This window comes from Lepisma saccharinum, chromosome 15 (genome assembly GCF_977018435.1).
Source record: "Lepisma saccharinum chromosome 15, izLepSacc3.1, whole genome shotgun sequence".
NCBI lineage: Eukaryota > Metazoa > Arthropoda > Insecta > Zygentoma > Lepismatidae > Lepisma > Lepisma saccharinum.
This window is the reverse complement of record NC_139243.1, coordinates 41,172,841-41,194,451: the sequence shown is the minus strand read 5'-3', so window position 1 is coordinate 41,194,451 and position 21,611 is coordinate 41,172,841. Positions and strand designations below refer to the sequence as shown.

Below are 21,611 nucleotides of genomic sequence, written 5' to 3'. Positions count from 1 at the left end.
GTAATTATTGCAGTTCATTTTATCACCTTTTTTAAACACAGGAACAATTATGGATTCTTTCCACTGTTGAGAGATTTCTTCTTTATTCCATATTAAACAAATTAATTTATGAATTTGACATATTAACGAATTTCCACCATATTTAATTAACTCAGCTGGTATTAAATCAATGCCAGGTGCTTTGTTATTCTTTAGCCTTTTAATAGCATCTTTAACTTCAGTCAAGTTAGGTTCTGGAACTAAAGGTTCTGCTGTGTGTACTTCATTTACTTCTGATTTATCTCCTACATGGACATTTAAAAGGTCATTAAAGTAGTTCTTCCATCTATTTAGAATATCGCTTGGGTCAGCTAGAAAATCACCGTCTTTATCTTTTATCAAGTTTACTTTAGGTTGCCACCCCTTTCTAAACTCATTTACACCTTTATATAGATCTCTGATATTTTTATTTTTGCTGTTTGTTTCAATTTCGTTAATTTTGCTTTTCAAGTAATCTCTTTTTTTACTTCTAAACGTGCGGTTAACTTCTCGCTTTATTCTATTATAATTGTTTAGATTTGTATCATCAGAGTTATTTAACCATCTAAGTCTAGCATGATTTCTTATTTCTATTAGATTATGACATTCATTATGAAACCATGGCTTACTTTTTGTTGGTTTATGGTATCCTATACTTTCTTTACCTGCTGATTCTATTGCATTACGTATGTGCTCCCAATTCTTATTTACGTCTGTTTCATTTACATTTTCATCATCATTTAAATCCTGCAAAACATCAAATCTATTTGACAGTTTAATTTGGTAATCTTTCTTAATTCTTTCATCAGTAAACTTTCCTGTATCAAATTTTAGAACTTTTAGATTTTGTTGCTTATGATTTATCACTGAGAGTCTTTCTCTTAATTTAGCAATTACTAAATAATGGTCACTGGCACAGTCAGCACCTCTATGTGTACGAACGGCAATTATACTAGTATGCCTTCTCTTATCAATGAGAATATGATCTATCTGATTATGAGTTTTACCATCTGGAGAAGACCAGGTATATTTATGGATATCTTTATGTTTAAAAGTGGTACTTTTCACAATTAAATTCTTTGAGGTTGCAAAAGTAATCAATCTTATACCATTATCATTACTTAATTCATGAAGACTTTCTTTACCAATCGTGGGTTTAAATGTCTCTTCTTTGCCAATCTGTGCATTACAGTCACCTAACAGAATTTTCATATCATACTGAGAAAATTTATCAAAGACCTGTTCTAACTCTGTATAAAAATCATCTTTAGTATTATCATCTTTATCTTCCGTTGGTGCATGTATGTTTATTAAAATAATTTTACACCACCTACCCTGTAAAACTGCATATGATATCCTATCATTAATAAATTCTACTGTTTTAAGAGCCGAGATAATTCTATTATTTATGAAAAAGCCTGTTCCAAAATTATGATTTTCAGTACCACCATAGAAAAAAGTATAATTTTTAGTTTTACAATTCCCTTCTCCTGGCCACCTAACTTCCTGGACAGCTACTACATCTAATTTATACCTAACTATCTCATTAACTGTACACTGAAATGCCCCAGGCCGGTAAAGGCTCAGAACATTCCAGGTGCCTAATTTAATATCCTTATTCCTAACGTAGATCTTATCCTTAGTCCAGGGACCTCCCAAAGTAGTCCCCACCCGGAGATCCGAACGGGGGACTATTTTACCTCCGGAATATTTTACCTTGGGAACATTCATGGCCTTATATTGCTGTTTCTTGACATGGCTTTTTACAGTGCAGAGTTGTCAGCTCTACGCCTAACCCCCAATATGAATGGAGGAACTACTACACAAGACAAACACAAACACATTAGACAGCACAATTACTACACAAGACGAACACAAACACATTTGACAGCACAACTACTACACAAGACACACACAAACACATCACAACTAAACACAAACGCATCACAACTAAAACATAAACAAACTACACACCACAACTACTACGTAAGACAAACACAAACAAATTAGACAGCACAACTACTATGCAAGACAAAACAAACATACTAGACAGCACAACTATTACACAAACATACTAGACAGCACAACTACAACACAAGACACATACATACATATCACCGATATTACACAAGACAAGCAGAAATACATTAGACAGCATAACTACTACACAAGATAAACACAAACGCACTAGACAGCACACCTACTACACAAGACAAACCCACATACAAGCACACCACAACTACTACACAAGACAAACACAAACACTACACAGCACAACTACTGCACAAGACACACAAACACATAACAACCACTACACAAGAAAAAAACAAACACACAACTATTACTACACAAGATTATGAATGGATGGACAAAAAATAGAATAGAATTCTGATCTCTGGAATCAGAGCATGATACCCATAATATTTTCTAAAGCTGTTGAGATTGAAATATCAATAATAACATGGCGTTTCAATAACCATAACTAGGGCCCTCATGGTTATGCATTTTCCATAATGCATATGCAAATGCATATTGCATATTTCAATGCATATATGAATCATATGTATAAACTTCTTCCATATTGTAGAGCCAACAATGTTTGTATTTACGTTTGTGCATTGGACGTATTGTCCTCACAGCAAAACCGTATGTATCGGGCTGCCTCGACCAATCCATTTCTTTGGGTAATTTTCATCCAGCCACTGTCGCATGCCCAGGCAGAAGTATGGATGGGTGTCATCAACAATAATTTGATCGAGCGATTTTTCCTGCCCCAAATCTTAAATGGCATCACTTATGAACATTTTTTGAGGAACGGGGTGGCAATGTTGTTGGAGGATGTGCCTCTAGCTACAAGACGTGACATGATTTACCGGCATTATGGCTGCCCAGCTCGATCCTACGATCGATTTGACGCCTTGCGACTTTCATATTTGGAGCCACATGAAAGACTTAGTTTACAATACACGTGTAAACTCGCAAGAAGAGCTCAGGGAGAGGATTTTAACAGCTGGTCAACACATCAAGGACAGCATCACGTCACGAGTTACGAGACCAAATGTCCATAAAAACCTGCATGCCTGCATTCGTAATGGAGGTGCCCACTTTGAGCAAGACGTGTAATGTTCTTTAATTGTATTGTTCATTGATTCCATTCACATGAAGATGAATTAAGTATAGGGTGTCTACACCAAAAAGCCCTATATTTTGAGGCAGTTTAAAAATAGTAAATCTTTCTCGTTTCAGGTCTGACTTGTCCGTTGGGTGCAGAAGGACTTAAAGTTGCTGCCTAAATTTTTTCAACGTGGGGCATGCATTGGTGTTGGTGTAGTTGTCCATCAAAACCAAAATGGTGTCAGTGCAGGAGAAGGCACAAACTGTGCTTATGGTATGCGGAGTTTAAATCCATTGTGATGGTGCAAAGGCAGTTTCGTTGTGTTTACAAGAAAGCAGCACCACAAACCAAGAGGATAAAATCATGGCACAGACAGTTTCTGGACATTGGCAGCATTCTGAAGCGGCATGTCTCCGAAGAACAAGTTGAGAATGTCCGCCAAGAGTTTCAACGAAGTCCACGCAAATCAATTCGTCAGGCTTCACGGGAACTTCAGATGCCACGTGCAACTGTTCATAAGGTCCTCAGAAAGCAGTTGCATCTGTATGCATAGAAGGTGCAGATTCTGCAGGCCATCAAGCCTGATGACAAGCAACGACGATATGACTTTGCATGTAACATGCTTAACCGAATCGACCGGAATCCTGCCTCTTTGTCAAGTGTAATAATTTCTGATGAGGCCATATTTCATATCTCTGGTACTGTGAATAAGCATAACGTTAGAATTTTGGGGTCCGAGAATCCACACAGTATCAGGGAAAAGGTGTGAGATAGCCCGAAAGTGAACGTTTGGTGCGCCTCATGTGCGACAAGATCATCGGACCGTTCTGCTTTGCTGAGGAGACTGTCACAGGAACGACGTACCTAGACATGCTGGAGTTGCTTTGCTTTCCCCGGGTTGAAGACCTGCAACCAAACCTTTGGTTTCAGCAAGATGGTGCTCCACCTCACTGGTCGCTGGATGTTCGGAAAACTCTGAATGAAACATTTCCAGGATGCTGGATTGGACGAGATGGATCCGTACATTGGCCTCCACGTTCTCCGAACATCACACCATTAGATTTTTTCCTGGTGCTACATGAAGGACAGGGTGTTCGCCACTGGAGTGTGGGACCTTGAAGACTCCGTACTCGGATTGTGGAAGTGATTGGTACCAACCCTCCGGACATGTTGCAGCGGACCTGGATGGAAGTTGAATATAGACTAGACATTCTACGTGTCACCGCAGGGGTTCACGTGGAAGTATTTTAATTTGTTGTTGTAAATCTTTTCTTAAAACTTAACTTGACATACAACTTATTTTTGTGAAAAAAAATTAATTAATTTCATTTCATTTTGTATACGGAGCAAATTGAAAAAAGGGCATTTTGGTGTAAACACCCTGTATTATTTCTTGTACACAAATGTGAATGTTAGCAACATTTGTACATTGTTGGATAGCAGATGACTCAAGGAAGTAATTTAAGTAATTTGTAAGCTTTGTGTCATATCATTTTTGTTATTAATATGTTGCCAAGCAAACTAAGATTGGATCTTTTTATCACCACTTGTAAGTTTAAATCCACCCGTTACTTACATGTGATTGTTATTTGGGACAAACTTTTTTTTTTCAATGAACCACTTATTTGTTAGCTATCAGAAAACGCTGAAATATGTGCCATATAATAAGCTGTTTTTTCTCAAGTGGAAAATTGTCATGTAAAAAAAAAACAATAGAAATTTGATTATCATGAAAACTACTAATTTTCGGACGGGATATCATATGGTCAAATCTATTGCAAATTGCCTCTACTTTAACCCCTTTCAGGGAATACATCTAATTACAGGTCACCCTGTATATATAAAAAGGCAATCTAGACAAAATTCCGTGGCATTTCCCTGACTTTTTTTGACACCTCAAATTCCCTGACTTTTCCCGGTTTTCCAGGTCTGTCACCACCATGCCAGACCATGATACGGTCACCACTGGCCTGTTCAAGCCCAATAGTATAAATAGGAGATGCAGCTTTATACTGTTTATGCCAGACACAAAGTTTCAAATGAAATATGACTCCTCACTCCAGACATATTTCTTCTGTGTGTCCATGGTCCACCGATGTCTTTCCTTGGTGGGGCTCCCCGGTGGCATTGCCTGTAATTAAGATGTCCCGGGTTTAATAGAGCCCCTGTAGCTCACTTGTTGGGGCATCTGACTACCATGGGGAGAGACTCGGGTTCGATCCCTGATGGGGGGAACCGTGATTTTTTCCCCACCTGTTCAAGTGGCTCAGGTGCCCACCCAGCATCGTTTAAAGGTAAAGGTGACCAGGGAATTGATGCTGATCACATCATCCCTACCTTCGGCTGTGATCAGGAAAGTGTGAGGCCCTAACTCCACACTCCTATATGCCTTCATGGTGTGGTGCAAAGCACAGGGGAACACATTACTTTACTGGGTTTTACCCGGTAATGTCTTGCCCAAAATGGTTTGGATACCTATTTCAACTGTAGGTTCAGTCCCAATTAGCATATCTGTGCATAAAGTGGGCTTACAACAAAAAAAGGTAAAAAAAAAAGGTAAAGTGTTCCCCTGTGCTTAGCACCACGCCATGAAGGCATATAGGGGTGTGGGGGTAACGCCCCACACTTTCTTGATCCGGTCGTGGGTGGGGGTGATGTGATCAGCATCACGCCCCTGACCGCCTTTACCCCCCAGGGTTTCCCCCAGGTACCCATGTTATTCGATGCTGGGTGGGCGCCGGGGCCGCTTCCATTGTTAGAAAAGTTCCCGGATTTGAACCGGCCGGGGATCGAACCCGGGACCTTTAGCATGGTAGTCAGACACGTTACCGACTTTTTTTTTTTTTAAATTTAAGGAAATACCCCCTACACGGAGGTATCTCTCACCATTCACTCTTTTTCTCACTTTTACACTTTTCAATTCTTACATTTTTCTTTGTTTCTTATCAACTGGATGAACACAACTACCCATGCCTTACCCGGGACTCGAACCCAGAACCCCTGGCGTTGTAGCGCGCTCTGCTAACCACTTCGCCACGGAGGTCGACTATTGGTTAGCAGAGCGCGGTACAATGCCAGGGGTTCTGGGTTCGCCAGGGGTTCCGCGGCCACTGTGGCTTACAACTCAACTCTTTTTCTTGATTCTCATGAGGTGTAACTTGTGATGACTAGACCTTGCATTTTTAGGTTCTAAAAAGTTTCTAGGTTCCTAAAACAGGTTCTCAAAATTCTAAAATATGTTCTGAAAAATCCTAAAATAGTTTCTAAAAATCTTAAATTAGGCTAAAAATATCCTTAAGTAGGTTTCAGAAAACTAAAAACAAAATTTTGAAAGTACCATAAGAAATTTTCATAGGAACCAAATATTAATTTTCTAGAATTATCCACAAATTATTGTAATAATATACTTGTGCTATTAGCAAAAGTTGCCTGCTTATATGAAAAATGGATTACGTGTGTATAATTTGCTCCACAAAGAATCTTTTTCATGTTATCCACAGTCAAACTCTGCTTTTTGTCTCTGAGGATCATCTTATATGCTGGAAATGATCTTTCAACAGAAACATAGTCAGTGGTGTAAATTTGAATGGTGAAATGTTACTTCACAAGGTGTGAATGCCACATAGCACGAAACTGACGCAAAGGGAACAAGATCACATGGATCAAACGTTCGCACTTTGGACTGTGCAGTTAACAGTGCTGCCGGATATTTTGCTTTGTTTAGAGCTTGGAGAAAATACCATGGACTTGGAGGGAGGAAAATCAACAAAGTATTACTTATGTGAAATTTAAAAATTTCATATTTCCGCGTTGCACAATTTAATGGTAAAAATCCTATTAATTTCAAAGAACCTCTGTCTTCAATCACTAAGGGTATGGCACCTGGAGCGGAGATGGTATTGCATCACGGCTTTGTTTGTTCCCGTGCAGCGATAGTTGCAATTTCTCCCGTTCGGCAGTGCTGACATGTGCATCCTGGTTTGAGTCATCTGCTTCCTGTTGTCAGGTGGCGCTGTCGGGTGGTGGTTGGGGGGCTGGGCTGGGCTGGGCTATGCTGCTCTACCAGAACATGGCTCCTCAGCAATGGCACACTCCCATTTGTAACAGATGAAATCTGCAACCTCCTACAAGCTTGCCTCATCCACAACTATTTCCAGTTCGAAGACAGTTTCTTCCACCAGACAGGAGGCCTAGCGATGGGCAACCCCATTTCTGCACCCCTATCCAACATTGTACTGCATGTGGCAGAGAAATCAATACTCACCCAACCAGAGTTTGTGCATATAAGATACAGAAGATATGCCGATGACACACTAGTCATTTACAAACAAGTACAAGCAAATAATTTTGTTTCTAACAGGTCAATGATATGATGACATAAACACATGAAAGTTACATTAAGTTCACTTTATGCTCAGATAGGCTAATCACGACTGGGCCTACAGTTTTAAAATGGAATCCAAATCGCTATGCAATATTGACTGATTAATTTCTTTATTGTACTTCACCTCATGTGCCACTTTAGGCTAATTTGCAAAGATCGGGATGAATGACGATATGATGTAATTGATGAATGGACCCTCACAAACATATATGCCGAGGTCAGGATTCGAACGCAGGACCCCTGGTGCCGTAGCACAAGCTATGCAATATGTCTCCACTGAGGATGAAACCTGGTACCCCTTGATTATAAGACAGTGTTACCACTATGCCATTGGGTAGGCAACCTTTAAAGCTCTTAACTGACACTGCAAGTGAAATAGGTTAGCCGTAATTAGTAAAAAGCTAAAAAAGCCAAATTTTCAGGTTTTTTCCCCAAAAAAGCCAGCTTTTAAATTAAAAAAAAAAGTCCATTCAAAAAAGCAAGCTTTTTTTGTAACTCTAATTTTGACCAACCCTTGTCACTCCACCATTTTTAAAAATATCAATAATTTGACCACTTATTTCTATATTCTTTAAGCATTCAAAACATTCAAATTTCTTCACACTTGCTGCCATGTTAATCACCATTTCAGGGTTGCTATGATTTTTTTATTATGAAATTCCCTGGCATTTCCAGGTTTTCCAGTCCAAAAATTTTCCACACATGTACGTATATCATAATGATTATTGCTCTTGAACCTTGTGTTTTTCAATTAAATATACAGAGCATTCCCTGACATTCGCTACGAGACTCGGCGGCAAGCAGCCCAGTGTCAGCGCTTGTCTTTCCTGGCAAACGGGGTCCACGACAGTCGGTAGAGTCGTCTATTAAAATTACAGTTTTCATATTGTGTACTAACCTTGACTACAGAAGGTGCTGAAAATCATGTGCCTCTGCTGCAACACATTCCTGACATCTCCGAAGGAAATTGGCATTTACACGTGCAAGTTCGTCTACTGTAATTCTCCCGATTTCTTGTACAATACTCTCTTTTAACTCACAGATGGTGTGCGGATTGTCTTTGTATACTTTATTTTTTAGATTTACCCATAAATAAAAATTGCAGGCTGACAAATCAGGGGACCTAGAGGGTTTTTGAAACACCCATTTCTTGTGAGAGGCGGCGGATAGATTTCCGAGAGACTGTTCTAACATTTGTCCTATCTCATCAAGTTTTTCCTCAGTAAGTACATGTGTGTTTTTCTTTCCACTTTTATTCAGAACTGACCCTGTTACTCTAAACTTTTTTACAAGGTTTCATATAGTGGTCCTATGTGGAACGGGAACACCAGGAAATGTTGTTGCAAAACATCGTCGCACTTCTCCACAATTCCTATTTCCGAAGTAACACTCGACAAGATAAATCCTTTGTTGTAATGTGAACTTTTCTGGTGCCATATTAAGCCACAATCTTCAATACATGGACACAACACAACACAACTTCCAAGGGAGGATTATACTGGCGTCAGTCTGCAATGTCAATAGAAAGGGAAAGAGAGCGAAGGCAGGGAGAGCGAAAAAATAAAACAGACTGTAGCGTGCGACTGTCGTGGACCCCGTTTGTATAATCTGTTAATTATTATGAATATTCACTTTCACAACTTTTCTTTAGCACATTTCATTCTAGACACATAAGAATGTGAGAAAATTTTGAAGAGTAAAATGTAAATTTACAATTGGCATCAAATGTATTGGGTGCTACAATCACGTGCATCTAGCTTTCAGGCTAAGGTAACAGAGGTACATCCTTTCACCATTATCAGATCTTCACAATATAAAAACAACAGAAAAAGTTCCTAAACAATACACAACTTTTCATTTTCTGACGCACTTTTAGTGTTGTAGAAAATGCTGCTTTTTGTTTATATTTACAAGTACACAGCATCTGGAGAATTTTTTGTTGCAAACATGTATTCTATAGAAAATGCCAACAAGACTCAGATCTATAAAGTAATGATGATGACCTCATCTTCACCAACCTTTCTGATAATTATAATCATATTGTCAATGTACTTTAGTTATCAATCAGATATCTGGATTGCAAGTTTTACTTGTGAGAACAGGAGACGAAATGACAGAAGGCTGTGAAATTGGAAGAGGAGTACGACAAGGATGCTGCCTATCGCCTACTTTGTTTAATATCTATTTAGAAGATATAGTGAAAAATTGTTTCTAGGGCACAGGAGGTGTCAAATTGGGAGGAAGAAGAATAAACTGCATAAGATTTGCTGATGACATGGCATTATTCGCTGAGGACCATAAATAGTATGTTAGAAGTGTTAAACAGCAGCTGTCAGCAGTATGGGATGAAAATTAATGTAAAGAAGACAAAGGCAATGGTTATAGGACAGAAACCAAGGAATATTAATGTGAGGGCAAACAGTGAAAGAATCCAGCAAGTGGATAACTTCAAGTACCTCGGATGCACTATAAGCAGTGACATGAGCTGCAAACAAGAAGTGAAAATGAGAATCGCAATAGCAAAAGAAGCTTTCAATAGAAGAAAAAATGTTTATTGTGGACCCATGGATATAGATCTAACTAACTAACTAACTAACTCCCTAGCCTTCTTAAACCCGAAGGTTCATGGCTGCAGCAACACAGGCCTTCCATCTTTCCCTATCTTGAGCAAGTTCTATATACTCCTTTCCATCCCTACCGATTTTCCTTAGGTCCATCTCAACGTTGTCCTTCCATCTTCGTCTTGGCCTTCCTACAGGTCCCTTACCATCAGGTTTCCCAACAAGAATCCTGTAAACTCCTCTTTCCTCTCCCATTCGTGCCACATGGCCTGCCCACCTAAGTCTTCTTGATTTAATTATTCTAATAATATCTGGACATGAATACAAATTATGTACTTCTAAATTATGTAACCTTCTCCACTCACCTGTCTCCTCATCCCTTTTAGGTCCAAAGATTTTCCTAAGGATCTTATTTTCAAATACTCTCAATTTATGTTCCTCTTTCAATGTAAGGGACCAAGTTTCACATCCAGGCAACATTACTGTTTTGTATATTTTAACTTTTAGTTTCTTAGATATTAAACGAGAAGACAAAAGTTTATGAAGAGAGAAGTAACATGCATTCCCTGAATTAAGCCTACTTTTAATTTCCTCTTTAATATAATTTTCATTTGTTAATATTACTCCTAAGTATTTGAATTTGGAAACTGGTTCAAACGAGTTTTTATCAATAATTAGATTTTGATTATTACCTAACACTTGGTTTCGGCCTGTAAGCATATATTTAGTTTTCTCTTTGTTAACTTCCAAACCTATCTCTTTAGCAGTTTTGAAAAATATTTTAGCATTATTCTTAATTGTATTCACATCATCCCCCAGTAAGTCTACATCATCTGCATATGCTAACAACTGAGTCACACCATTTAATTTTAGTCCTTCTTTAGTTTCTTTTACCTTCCTAACAGCATATTCTAAGGCAAAATTAAAGAGCAATGGAGAGAATGCATCTCCTTGTTTAACCCATCATGAATTGTAAATTTGTCAGACATATTAATACCCACACGAATTTTACTTTCTGTTTCACTGGTGCATATTTTTATCATACTAACAAGCTTCTTAGGTATTCCAAACTCTACTAATATATTATATAATTTATCTCTTTTGACTGAATCATATGCTTTTTTGAAATCGATGAATAGCTGATGGACATTTTGATTATATTCCCACTTTTTTTCAAGTGTCTGTCTGATGTGAAAAATTTGATCTGTAGTTGATCTGTTACGTTTAAATCCACATTGATAATCACCTATAATTTCATTAGCATATGGAGTTAGTCTTGTTAAAAGAATGTTAGATAATATTTTATATGTTGTTGAGAGTAGAGAAATTCCACGGTAATTATTGCAGTTCATTTTATCACCTTTTTTAAACACAGGAACAATTATGGATTCTTTCCACTGTTGAGGGATTTCTTCTTTATTCCATATTAAACAAATTAATTTATGAATTTGACATATTAATGAATTTCCACCATATTTAATTAACTCAGCTGGTATTAAATCAATGCCAGGTGCTTTGTTATTCTTTAGCCTTTTGATAGCATCCTTAACTTCAGTCAAGTTAGGTTCTGGAACTAAAGGTTCTGCTGTGTGGACTTCATTTACTTCTGATTTATCTCCTACATGGACATTTAAAAGGTCATTAAAGTAGTTCTTCCATCTATTTAGAATATCGCTTGGGTCAGCTAGAAAATCACCGTCTTTATCTTTTATCAAGTTTACTTTAGGTTGCCACCCCTTTCTAAACTCATTTACACCTTTATATAAATCTCTGATATTTTTATTTTTGCTGTTTGTTTCAATTTCGTTAATTTTGCTTTTCAAGTAATCTCTTTTTTTACTTCTAAACGTGCGGTTAACTTCTCGCTTTATTCTATTATAATTGTTTAGATTTGCATCATCAGAGTTATTTAACCACCTAAGTCTAGCCTGATTTCTTATTTCTATTAGATTATGACATTCATTATCAACCCATGGCTTACTTTTTCTCGGTTTATGGTATCCTATACTTTCTTTAGCTGCTGATTCTATTGCATTACGTATGTGCTCCCAATTCTTATTTACGTCTGTTTCATTTATATTTTCATCATCATTTAAATCCTGCAAAACATCAAATCTATTTGACAGTTTAATTTGGTAGTCTTTCTTAATTCTTTCATCAGTAAACTTTCCTGTATCAAATTTTAGAACTTTTAGATTTTGTTGCTTATGATTTATCACTGAGAGTCTTTCTCTTAATTTAGCAATTACTAAATAATGGTCACTGGCACAGTCAGCACCTCTATGTGTACGAACGGCAATTATACTAGTATGCCTTCTCTTATCAATGAGAATATGATCTATCTGATTATGAGTTTTACCATCTGGAGAAGACCAGGTATATTTATGGATATCTTTATGTTTAAAAGTGGTACTTTTCACAATTAAATTCTTTGAGGTTGCAAAAGTAATCAATCTTATACCATTATCATTACTTAATTCATGAAGACTTTCTTTACCAATCGTGGGTTTAAATGTCTCTTCTTTGCCAATCTGTGCATTACAGTCACCTAACAGAATTTTCATATCATACTGAGAAAATTTATCAAAGACCTCTTCTAACTCTGTATAAAAATCATCTTTAGTATTATCATCTTTATCTTCCGTTGATGCATGTTTGTTTATTAAAATAATTTTACACCACCTACCCTGTAAAACTGCATATGATATCCTATCATTAATAAATACTACTGTTTTAAGAGCCGATATAATTCTATTATTTATGAAAAAGCCTGTTCCAAAATTATGATTTTCAGTACCACCATAGAAAAAAGTATAATTTTTAGTTTTACAATTTCCTTCTCCTGGCCACCTAACTTCCTGGACAGCTACTACTTCTAATTTATATTTAACTATCTCATTAACTGTACACTGAAATGCCCCAGGCCGGTAAAGGCTCAGAACATTCCAGGTGCCTAATTTAATATCCTTATTCCTAACGTAGATCTTATCCTTAGTCCAGGGACCTCCCAAAGTAGTCCCCACCCGGAGATCCGAACGGGGAACTATTTTACCTCCGGAATATTTTACCTTGGGAACATCCATAGCCTTATATTGCTGTTTCTTGACATTTTTATTTTACAGTGCAGAGTTGTCAGCTCTACGCCTAACCCCTAATATGAATGAAGGAACTACTACACAAGACAAACACAAACACATCACAACTATAACACAATATAAACACAAACACACCACAACTAACGCCAAGGGTCCCGGGTTCAAATCCCAGTCGGGCTTGGTTGTTTGTGAATGTCCATTCATCAATTTCATCATTTCATCACTCATCCCCATCTTCGCAAATTAGCCAAGAGGCACAAAACGCGAAGTAAAAAAAACTAAATCAAATCAAAATCAAACACCACAACTACTACACAATATAAACATAAACAAACTACACACCACAACTACTACACAAGACAAACACAAAAAATTAGACAGCACAACTACTAAGCAAGACAAAACAAACATACTAGACAGCACAACTACAACACAAGACACATACATACACATCACTGATACTACACAAGGCAAACAGAAATACATTAGACAGCATAACTACTGTTATTAAATTATTGTTAAATTTTAACAATACTTATAATTACATACTTAGTATATAGTAATAAGTCATGTTTTTTACTGTCTCTGGTCATAGTCCCCCCCCCCCAAGTTGATGGTTTAGCGGTTTCAGCCCCCCAAAGTTGATGGTCTAGAACATTTCAAATGTGTATTTCAAGTTAAGTTTATGTGGCACAATTCAGAGTAAACTTTACAAGAGAAGCAAAATAATACATTATATCCTCTTAAGCAAAATTATGTCGGGGCTCTGACCCCACATCGTTAACATGGGGGGGGGGGGCTCGAGCCTCCCCAAGCCACATGGAGTCTGCACCTATGCTTACACCCCACCCTACCCAATAAGAATGATGATGATAATGAGAGCTCTGAATAAAGGCATTTTATCAGCATGAACAATCAGTATGAATATGCACATATGAGATATAAAACATCTATGAGCTTGTATGGCTGAAAAAAGGTTAAAAAAGACAAGGCAGCTATCCAGATGGCTGCGACAGATAGGCTGAAAACTCATAGTAGAAAATCTTTCTTGCGTTTCTACCGAAAGCTTTTCAAACATCGAAAGCTTTTAAAACATCAGCAGTAGTTTATCAATTGCGGAGGGGACTACTTTGAAAGGAACAAAGATCAATAGTTGCTAAGTTGAATACAGTGGAACAAAAATTTAACAGTTTAAAAAAAAAAAAAATTTAGGAAAATGTAAAATCGAGGAAAACTGTACAATATTTTGGTATGTTGTTACCAACAAGATTGAATGTATAATGCAGGAAAATGAATGAAAATGTTTGGGTGCGTTGGCACATGTGGCATTTAATGCATACAGGGAAATATCCCCTGACCTCAAAATTAGGGATGGGCTAATATGAAATTTTGGCTGATATCCATAAAGTATCAATATTCAACCAATCAGATATAAAATTCCAAATGGTTCTTGAAGAACCTCAATGGTTCATTGACCTCCTTAATAAATATTTCTTTCCAGGTGACTGCAGTGCAAAAAAAGTTGCATATTTACGCATTTACTTTCTTTAAAAATAGGGCATGGAGTTATCCATAAAAATTATATCAAAATGACATAATTTTGCAATAAATTGTAAGGTATTTAGATATATCGGATCAGTAATATAATCAGTAATTTTACCGAAAAACTGATAAGACTATATCAGCCAGTACAGATTAATCTGTCCCATCCCTATTAAAAATCCTTTCCACAGTCAAAAAAGGGGTGCAAAAAAGTTCCTTGAAAGGGGTTAAAAGTGCAAGGTTCTAAAAGGACATGCGCAGCACAAACAACACACATAAAAAGGGGTAACGATACGCTAAAAACTTCTTCAGACAGTGGAAAAGGTCTTTTCTTCTCAACGCTAAGAACATTTTTCAAAACACGGTCATCATCTACCAACTCGATTGATAAATTGTTGGGAAGGTTAAAAGCAAGTCAGGAAATTAAATTGGCACATTCAAAGAGATCTGAGGCTATCTGGAGGGATTTTGTTCGGTTAAATAAGTGTACATTTTGGAGGGGTAGTAGACAAGTTTGTCCAATTCCAAGATTCAATTTTTGGCCCTAAAAAGGGTATCACAGGTACGACGCAGTGGAGGATCCAGACCTTGCAGCAAATGATGTGTGAAACATAAAATTACGGTTCTGCTGGATTGTATTTCTTACATAGTCAAAGGTTGTATGAAAATCACATATTTGTATATTCATAAAAATAATAACATAGATCTAAGGAAGAGATTAGTGAAATGTTTTGTGTGGAGTGTAGCACTATATGGTGCAGAAACCTGGACGTTGAGAAGAAATGAAGAGAAACGACTCGAAGCTTTTGAAATGTGGACGTGGCGAAAAATGGAGAGTGTAAAATGGACGGACAAGGTAAGAAACGAAGCCGTACTGAAAAGAGTTGGTGAAAAAAGATCTACACTGGAGACCATCAAGAAGAGGAAAAGAAACTGGTTAGGACACTGTCTAAGAAGGAACTGCCTGCCTGCTAAGAGATGCCTTGGAGGGAATGGTTGAAGGAGGAAAAGTCCATGGAAGAAAGAGATATCAGCTTATGGATGATAATAAATTAACTGGGTCGTATGCTATTACGAAGCGTAAGGCAGAGAATAGGGAAAGCTGGAGATTGCAGTGAAAAACCTGCCAATTAGGCAGAAAACAATGAATGAATGAATTCTTTTTAATATCTAGTGTGAAAATTTATTACAGAAATTCGAAGGAACCATAATTTTGCACAAGACTGAGAATCATAAGAACGAAAGAAACAAGTTTCTAAACTGAATCTTTTTTGGGAGTGGAATCACAAGAACCGAATCCAGAAGTAGAAGTGAACTGCTTGTTCATTTTCCAACTTTTCTCTTGCAGACTCCACAAGGCACATAAATTCCAGATGATCTGCAAAATTACCTGACATTTCCCTGATTTTTCCCTGACAAGCCAAATTCCCTGACATTTCCCTGTTTTCCAGGTTTTTCAGATGTGAAGCAACACTGCATTTTCACTCTCAGATTAGTAGTTTGCATGCTATACTACAATGAATCAAATGGATACTTTTACATAATTTCTCATGAAGGGGACAAAACACCTTAATCATATCCATCCTGTGAGACACCAGGTAGGTCCAAAATTATTAAACGTAAAAGTACGCTTGAGCTCCTTTTGTTCTGTAAGTTCCAAAAAACTGAAAATTTTCAAAAATCAAAATGTTGATGCCCTGTAACTCAAATGTGGTAGAGAGGAAAAATCTAAAATATGCACAACAGTGAGACTTCTTGAAGATCAACATAATATTAAAATTTGTTGAAGGTGTTTTTCGAATATGATAATTTTAGATTAAATTTACCTAAAATTAGCCCCTTTACAATACTGAATAAAACACTTGTGGAATTTGGAAATGAAGAAATTGCAAAAAGTTGATAGTTGAAACAAAGATTTATCGAAAATGTATATTAAATATGAAACTGTGCATTATATAGGGTGAGGCAAAGAAAAGGTAACTGAAACATGGAAATGAGATATAACTTCCGTTACCTTTTTTTGCCCCACCCTGTACATACATACAGGATTAGTCAAGCATCATGAGCCTTTAAAATCCTTCCTGAAAATCCATCCATTACATGCCCCTTAGATATTTGTGTTGCGAAGTTCTGGATATCCAACAGATATTCAAGAAAATCCAGGAAACAACCATTCTGGATCAGTAATGGACATTTCATGAGTCATATTTTGGTTATTAATATATGTTTTACACATGAACAAAACATCATTGATGTTTTAATTTGCCTCAGATATGCTGTGGATAGGAAAACATATACTCTGGTAATTTCTTATGCATGATTTGGACATTAAAGAGTCTTTCAGAGGTTGGGAATTTAACTGTACTACAGAAGGTTATTATCTGAGAATTTTTCAAATAGGCATATCTGGGATCTCATCAGGACAAGTTTCTCTAATACTATACAATGTAAGTTTATTTTTTAACATTCCAATTGAAAAAAAACAGTAATGTTACAGTCAAATGCCAGCCAGATGCCTGTAAATGTCTGATATTTCCCCACTGTATTGCACTGTACAATACAATGCGAGAAATCACAAACAGGGGCTGTACATGGTCTGGAGAGAAAAGTGTACAGTGCATGTACATGTGAATGAATTCTGGATGAATATATGTAAAAACACATGTCAAAGTTATTTTGAGATATGAAAAACATGTGTTACTGACATATTACAGGTGCTCAACAGTAAAAACACATTTCGATGAATTGATGATGTGTAACTGTAAATTATGTGGTTTACAGGCAGCTCACATTTGTCACACAGGGACATGTTAAATGCATGAAGTTGGAAAGCTACATGTGATATTCAAGTGAATATCTTAATTTCCCGCATCCACTTAAAACTTGATCTTCTGTCAACTGCCACACTTCCATATACACTTCTTTGTCGATAACATGGATGGTTTCTTATTGGCCCATTAGTCAAGTATGCATTTACTTTGTGACTTATTCACATAAGCCGACCCCTTCAGAACACTTCAGAAGATAAGAATTGCATATGAATACGACAACATACAAATTCCACACTGACTGAACTCACACAAGACAGGTTATACAGTGTTGCCAAACCACATTCATGTAAAACAGCTCAACTGAACTTGAAGGTTTACAGTCATCCAGGGCAAGATAGCCAGTCCTTGAAACCTACACATTTGTATCAACATAAAACTAGATTTCAATATTAATATTTCTTGTATTTTTAACTTCGATATGGTACATAACTTTTTACAAACTGTTTACTCTATTCGATAGTCATATGTTTCATTTTGAACACGTACGTTCATAAATTCACATTACAAACTCATCATAACTCAACATAACACAACACGTACGTTCATAAATTCACATTACAAACTCATCACAACATTGTAACTATTGTGCTCGTCACAATATAATCCCCTCTCTTAGGAAACATTTTCTGCGTGAGACAATTAATCAATATACATTAAATTGTCGAACATGAAGAAAATTTACAATAAAAGGCGCACGATTACACAGTGCTTTCTACAATAACTAATGCAATACAAATATTTGTGTTCAAGCATGCCATTCATACATAATTTAGGCAATTTTCTTTGTCATATTCTCTTTATACAAAGAAGCAAAATTTATGACTTTCATAAATATACACAAATATTTCATTGAGATCACAGAAAATAAACACAACATTATACACAAAAATCATTTGGGTTACACATTGTTTGCTTTCAATAGCTCACTTCTCTTTTCTTCTGTACAATTGAAAAGTTTAAGATTTGTTAAGTTCTGCTTTTGTTCCTTTGCTGGCGTCGACAATGATATTAAATGTGCTTGGTTATTCTTAACTTCCTTGACTTGATAAGGACCAACATACAAGCTGAAAAATTTGTGAATGCTATCACTAATAGCTTTGCTTTTAAGATGGTTTCTAACAAGAACCAGGTCACCAGATTTTATCGGATGCTTAGGTTCATTAAAATCCCTTTTAATCTTTTGTTTTTTCTGTTTTATATTTGCTTCAGCCATTATACACTTTGTCTTCCAGGGTAAATGTTTCAAGTCATCTGGCCAACTTATTTTGTCTATTATTTCATCGTGATAATCAACATGCATAAAAAGTTCAGATGGTGTGAAACCGGTTGTTTCCGATTTCGAATTATTCAATAGATGAACGACTATATTCACATAATTAAATCAAAGTTTATGGTTATACTTACAAAACATTCTCAATAGTCTCACCAGCTCTTTATTGTAACGTTCGACAGGATTGGCAAAAGGTGCGTATGGTGAAGTTAACACATGTTTAACACTCACAGAATCCAAATAACTTTTAAATTCAGTTGACTTAAATTGCGAACCATTGTCGGTGAGAATTACCTTACACTTTGGGTAATGATTAAAGTAAATTCCAAATTTGTTAATTATTTCCTTTGAGGTTGCACGTCGAAGACAATAAACCATCACAAATTTACTCATTACATCTACAATGACTAATATATGTTGGAAACCTTTAGACAAAGGTAATGGACCAATTAAGTCGGCTGAAAGTAAGTAGTGAGGTTTGGTTGAATACACATGTAATTCTTCCTTTGAAATTTTAAAGGTGCATTGCTTATCCCTTGCACATGAAAGACAGTTTCTTAAATAGTCCTTAATACTTTTACGCATTTTAGGCCAATAATAAAACCTTTTACAAAAATCGTAAATTTTAAAATAGCCGAAATGTCCCTTTAAATCATGCTGTTTATACAAAACATCTCCAATTAAAGCACTAGGAACTACTATCTTCCAATCATCATCTACATAAGGTTTGAAAAATAGTATGCCATCATGAACGGAATACTTCCTTTTAATTATCAGATTTACTTCTTGAGATTCCAATTTTCTTCTTAACGACGAACAAAGCAGATCTTTCTCTTGTGCACTTCGCCAGAAATTGGGTTCTATATCAGAGATTACGTGATTTACGTACATTTCTTTAATCGTAGTCACTGGTGATTTACTAATAGGATAACAACTTAACGTATCAGCAACTGGATTTTGAGAACCAGCTACATGTTCGATTGTAAAGTTGTATGATTGTAGCTTAAGTGCCCATCGGTTCAACCTAGGGTTCAGTGTCCTTACTGATTCAAGCCAGCACAACGATTTGTGGTCACTGTAGATTGTAAAATGTCTTCCAGTAATATACACGGTAAACTTTTCCACGGCATAAAGAATAGCAAGGCATTCTATTTCATGTGTACTGTACGTGGTTTCAACTCCTTTCAAAGTGCGACTGACATACTGAATGACATTTACATTTCCATCTTCATCAGGTTGCCAAAGTACTGCTCCTACGCCGATCTTAGAACCATCAACATCAATACAGAATTCCTTATTAAAATCAGGTTGTCCTAATGATGAAGATGATAAGATTAATTTCTTTAGGTTATTAAAGGACTGCTGATGATCTTCCGTCCAGCACCAGTTTGAGTTTCCTTTCAGTAATTGATACAAAGGAGCTGCAGCTGTTGCAAAATTTCGCACAAACTTTCTCCTCCAGTTAGCCAAACCCAGAAAACGACGAACATCCTTCATACATTTTGGAACTGGAAATTCGGAGATTGCCTTATTGCTCTCCGGATCTATTTTTATTTCGGTGCCAGATATTATATGTCCTAGAAATTTAATTTCAGTCCTAATGAACCTGCACTTAGACAATTTTACAGACATATTTACGTTATGAAGTGTCTGTAGCACATATTTCAATTGCTCATAATGAGAAGACAAAACAGGTGAAAATATAAGAAGATCATCTATGTAACAGATGAGGAACGAACTTGTAGATGGATTAAAAATCTGATTCATTCTTTCCACAAAAACAGATACAGCTGACGTTATGCCAAACGGCAAGAATTTAAACACGTACTGTCGGCCTCTGTATGAAAATGCTGTATACTTGTAAGAGCACTCTGTAAGTGGAATTTGGAAATAACCCGACGATAAATCCAAGGTTGAAAACACAGTAGCTCCTTGGAATCTCTGAAGTAGTTCATTAATCGGTTCCACACGAACTAGAGGAGATATCACATGTTTATTTAAACGACGAAAATCAACAACTGGCCGCCACTGTCCACCAGCTTTTGGTACTATATGTAGCGGATTTAAATAAGGTGAAGCCGATTCTTGAATGACTCCCCAAGACTTCCATTTAGTGAGTTCCTTCTCCAAATCATCTCTTCGAGCTATAGGTATAGGATATATGGGAGCCACAATTGTTTCTGTTGTATTTAATTTAATCTCGTAAGGCTCTACTTTAGCTTGCCTTGGTTTATCAGAAAACAATGTTCTGAAACTTAACAATAACTTAAAAAATAAATCATACATTTCATCAGTAGCAATCAACAAACTATTATCAGCTAAAGAAGCTTTAAGATCGGTTTCTGATGCTAAGTAGTTTTCATCCTCTTCTTCCTCAGAATTCTTAGCAAATGTTACAAAGTTACTTTGAAGAGAACATGAAGGGAATGTGTCAGTCGTTTCTAAAACATAATTAGATTGAACTCCCTTATCACTTGATAATGTGATGTTTTGCTTCTTGAAATCAATTATTGCTCCGAAGCGCCAAAGAAATGGCAATCCTAATATTACTTCAGCATGTAACTGCTTAATAACATATAACTCTATATGAAAGTGCTCTGAAGCTATTATTAAACTAATATTCTTAGAACCAATAACTCTAAATCTTTTGTCACCACCAAAAGAAAATAATTTAACATTATCCACTGAATCTAATCTAGCAGTAGGAATAATAGTTTTCAATTTTAACCAAGTTGCATAATCCATTAAATTTGCTTGACTCCCACAATCAATAATACAGTTAATGGTTAAGTCAC

The 21,611-nt window shown here is 36.4% G+C and overlaps 1 protein-coding gene across 5 annotated transcripts in view; it reads right to left on the bottom strand.

The window, feature by feature from the left end:
- The window catches only part of LOC145999687 (uncharacterized), a 112,774-nt gene that overhangs the window by 39,635 nt on the left and 51,528 nt on the right, over window positions 1-21,611 (bottom strand). The window contains exon 4 of one of the 5 annotated variants that reach the window (XM_083136903.1): window positions 5,192-5,264. The exons of the other annotated variants lie outside the window; for them this stretch is intronic. Within the exon in view, the coding sequence (XP_082993029.1) occupies window positions 5,192-5,264 (73 nt within the window). The remainder of the gene's footprint in view (window positions 1-5,191; window positions 5,265-21,611) is intronic. 5 annotated transcript variants of the gene reach the window in all.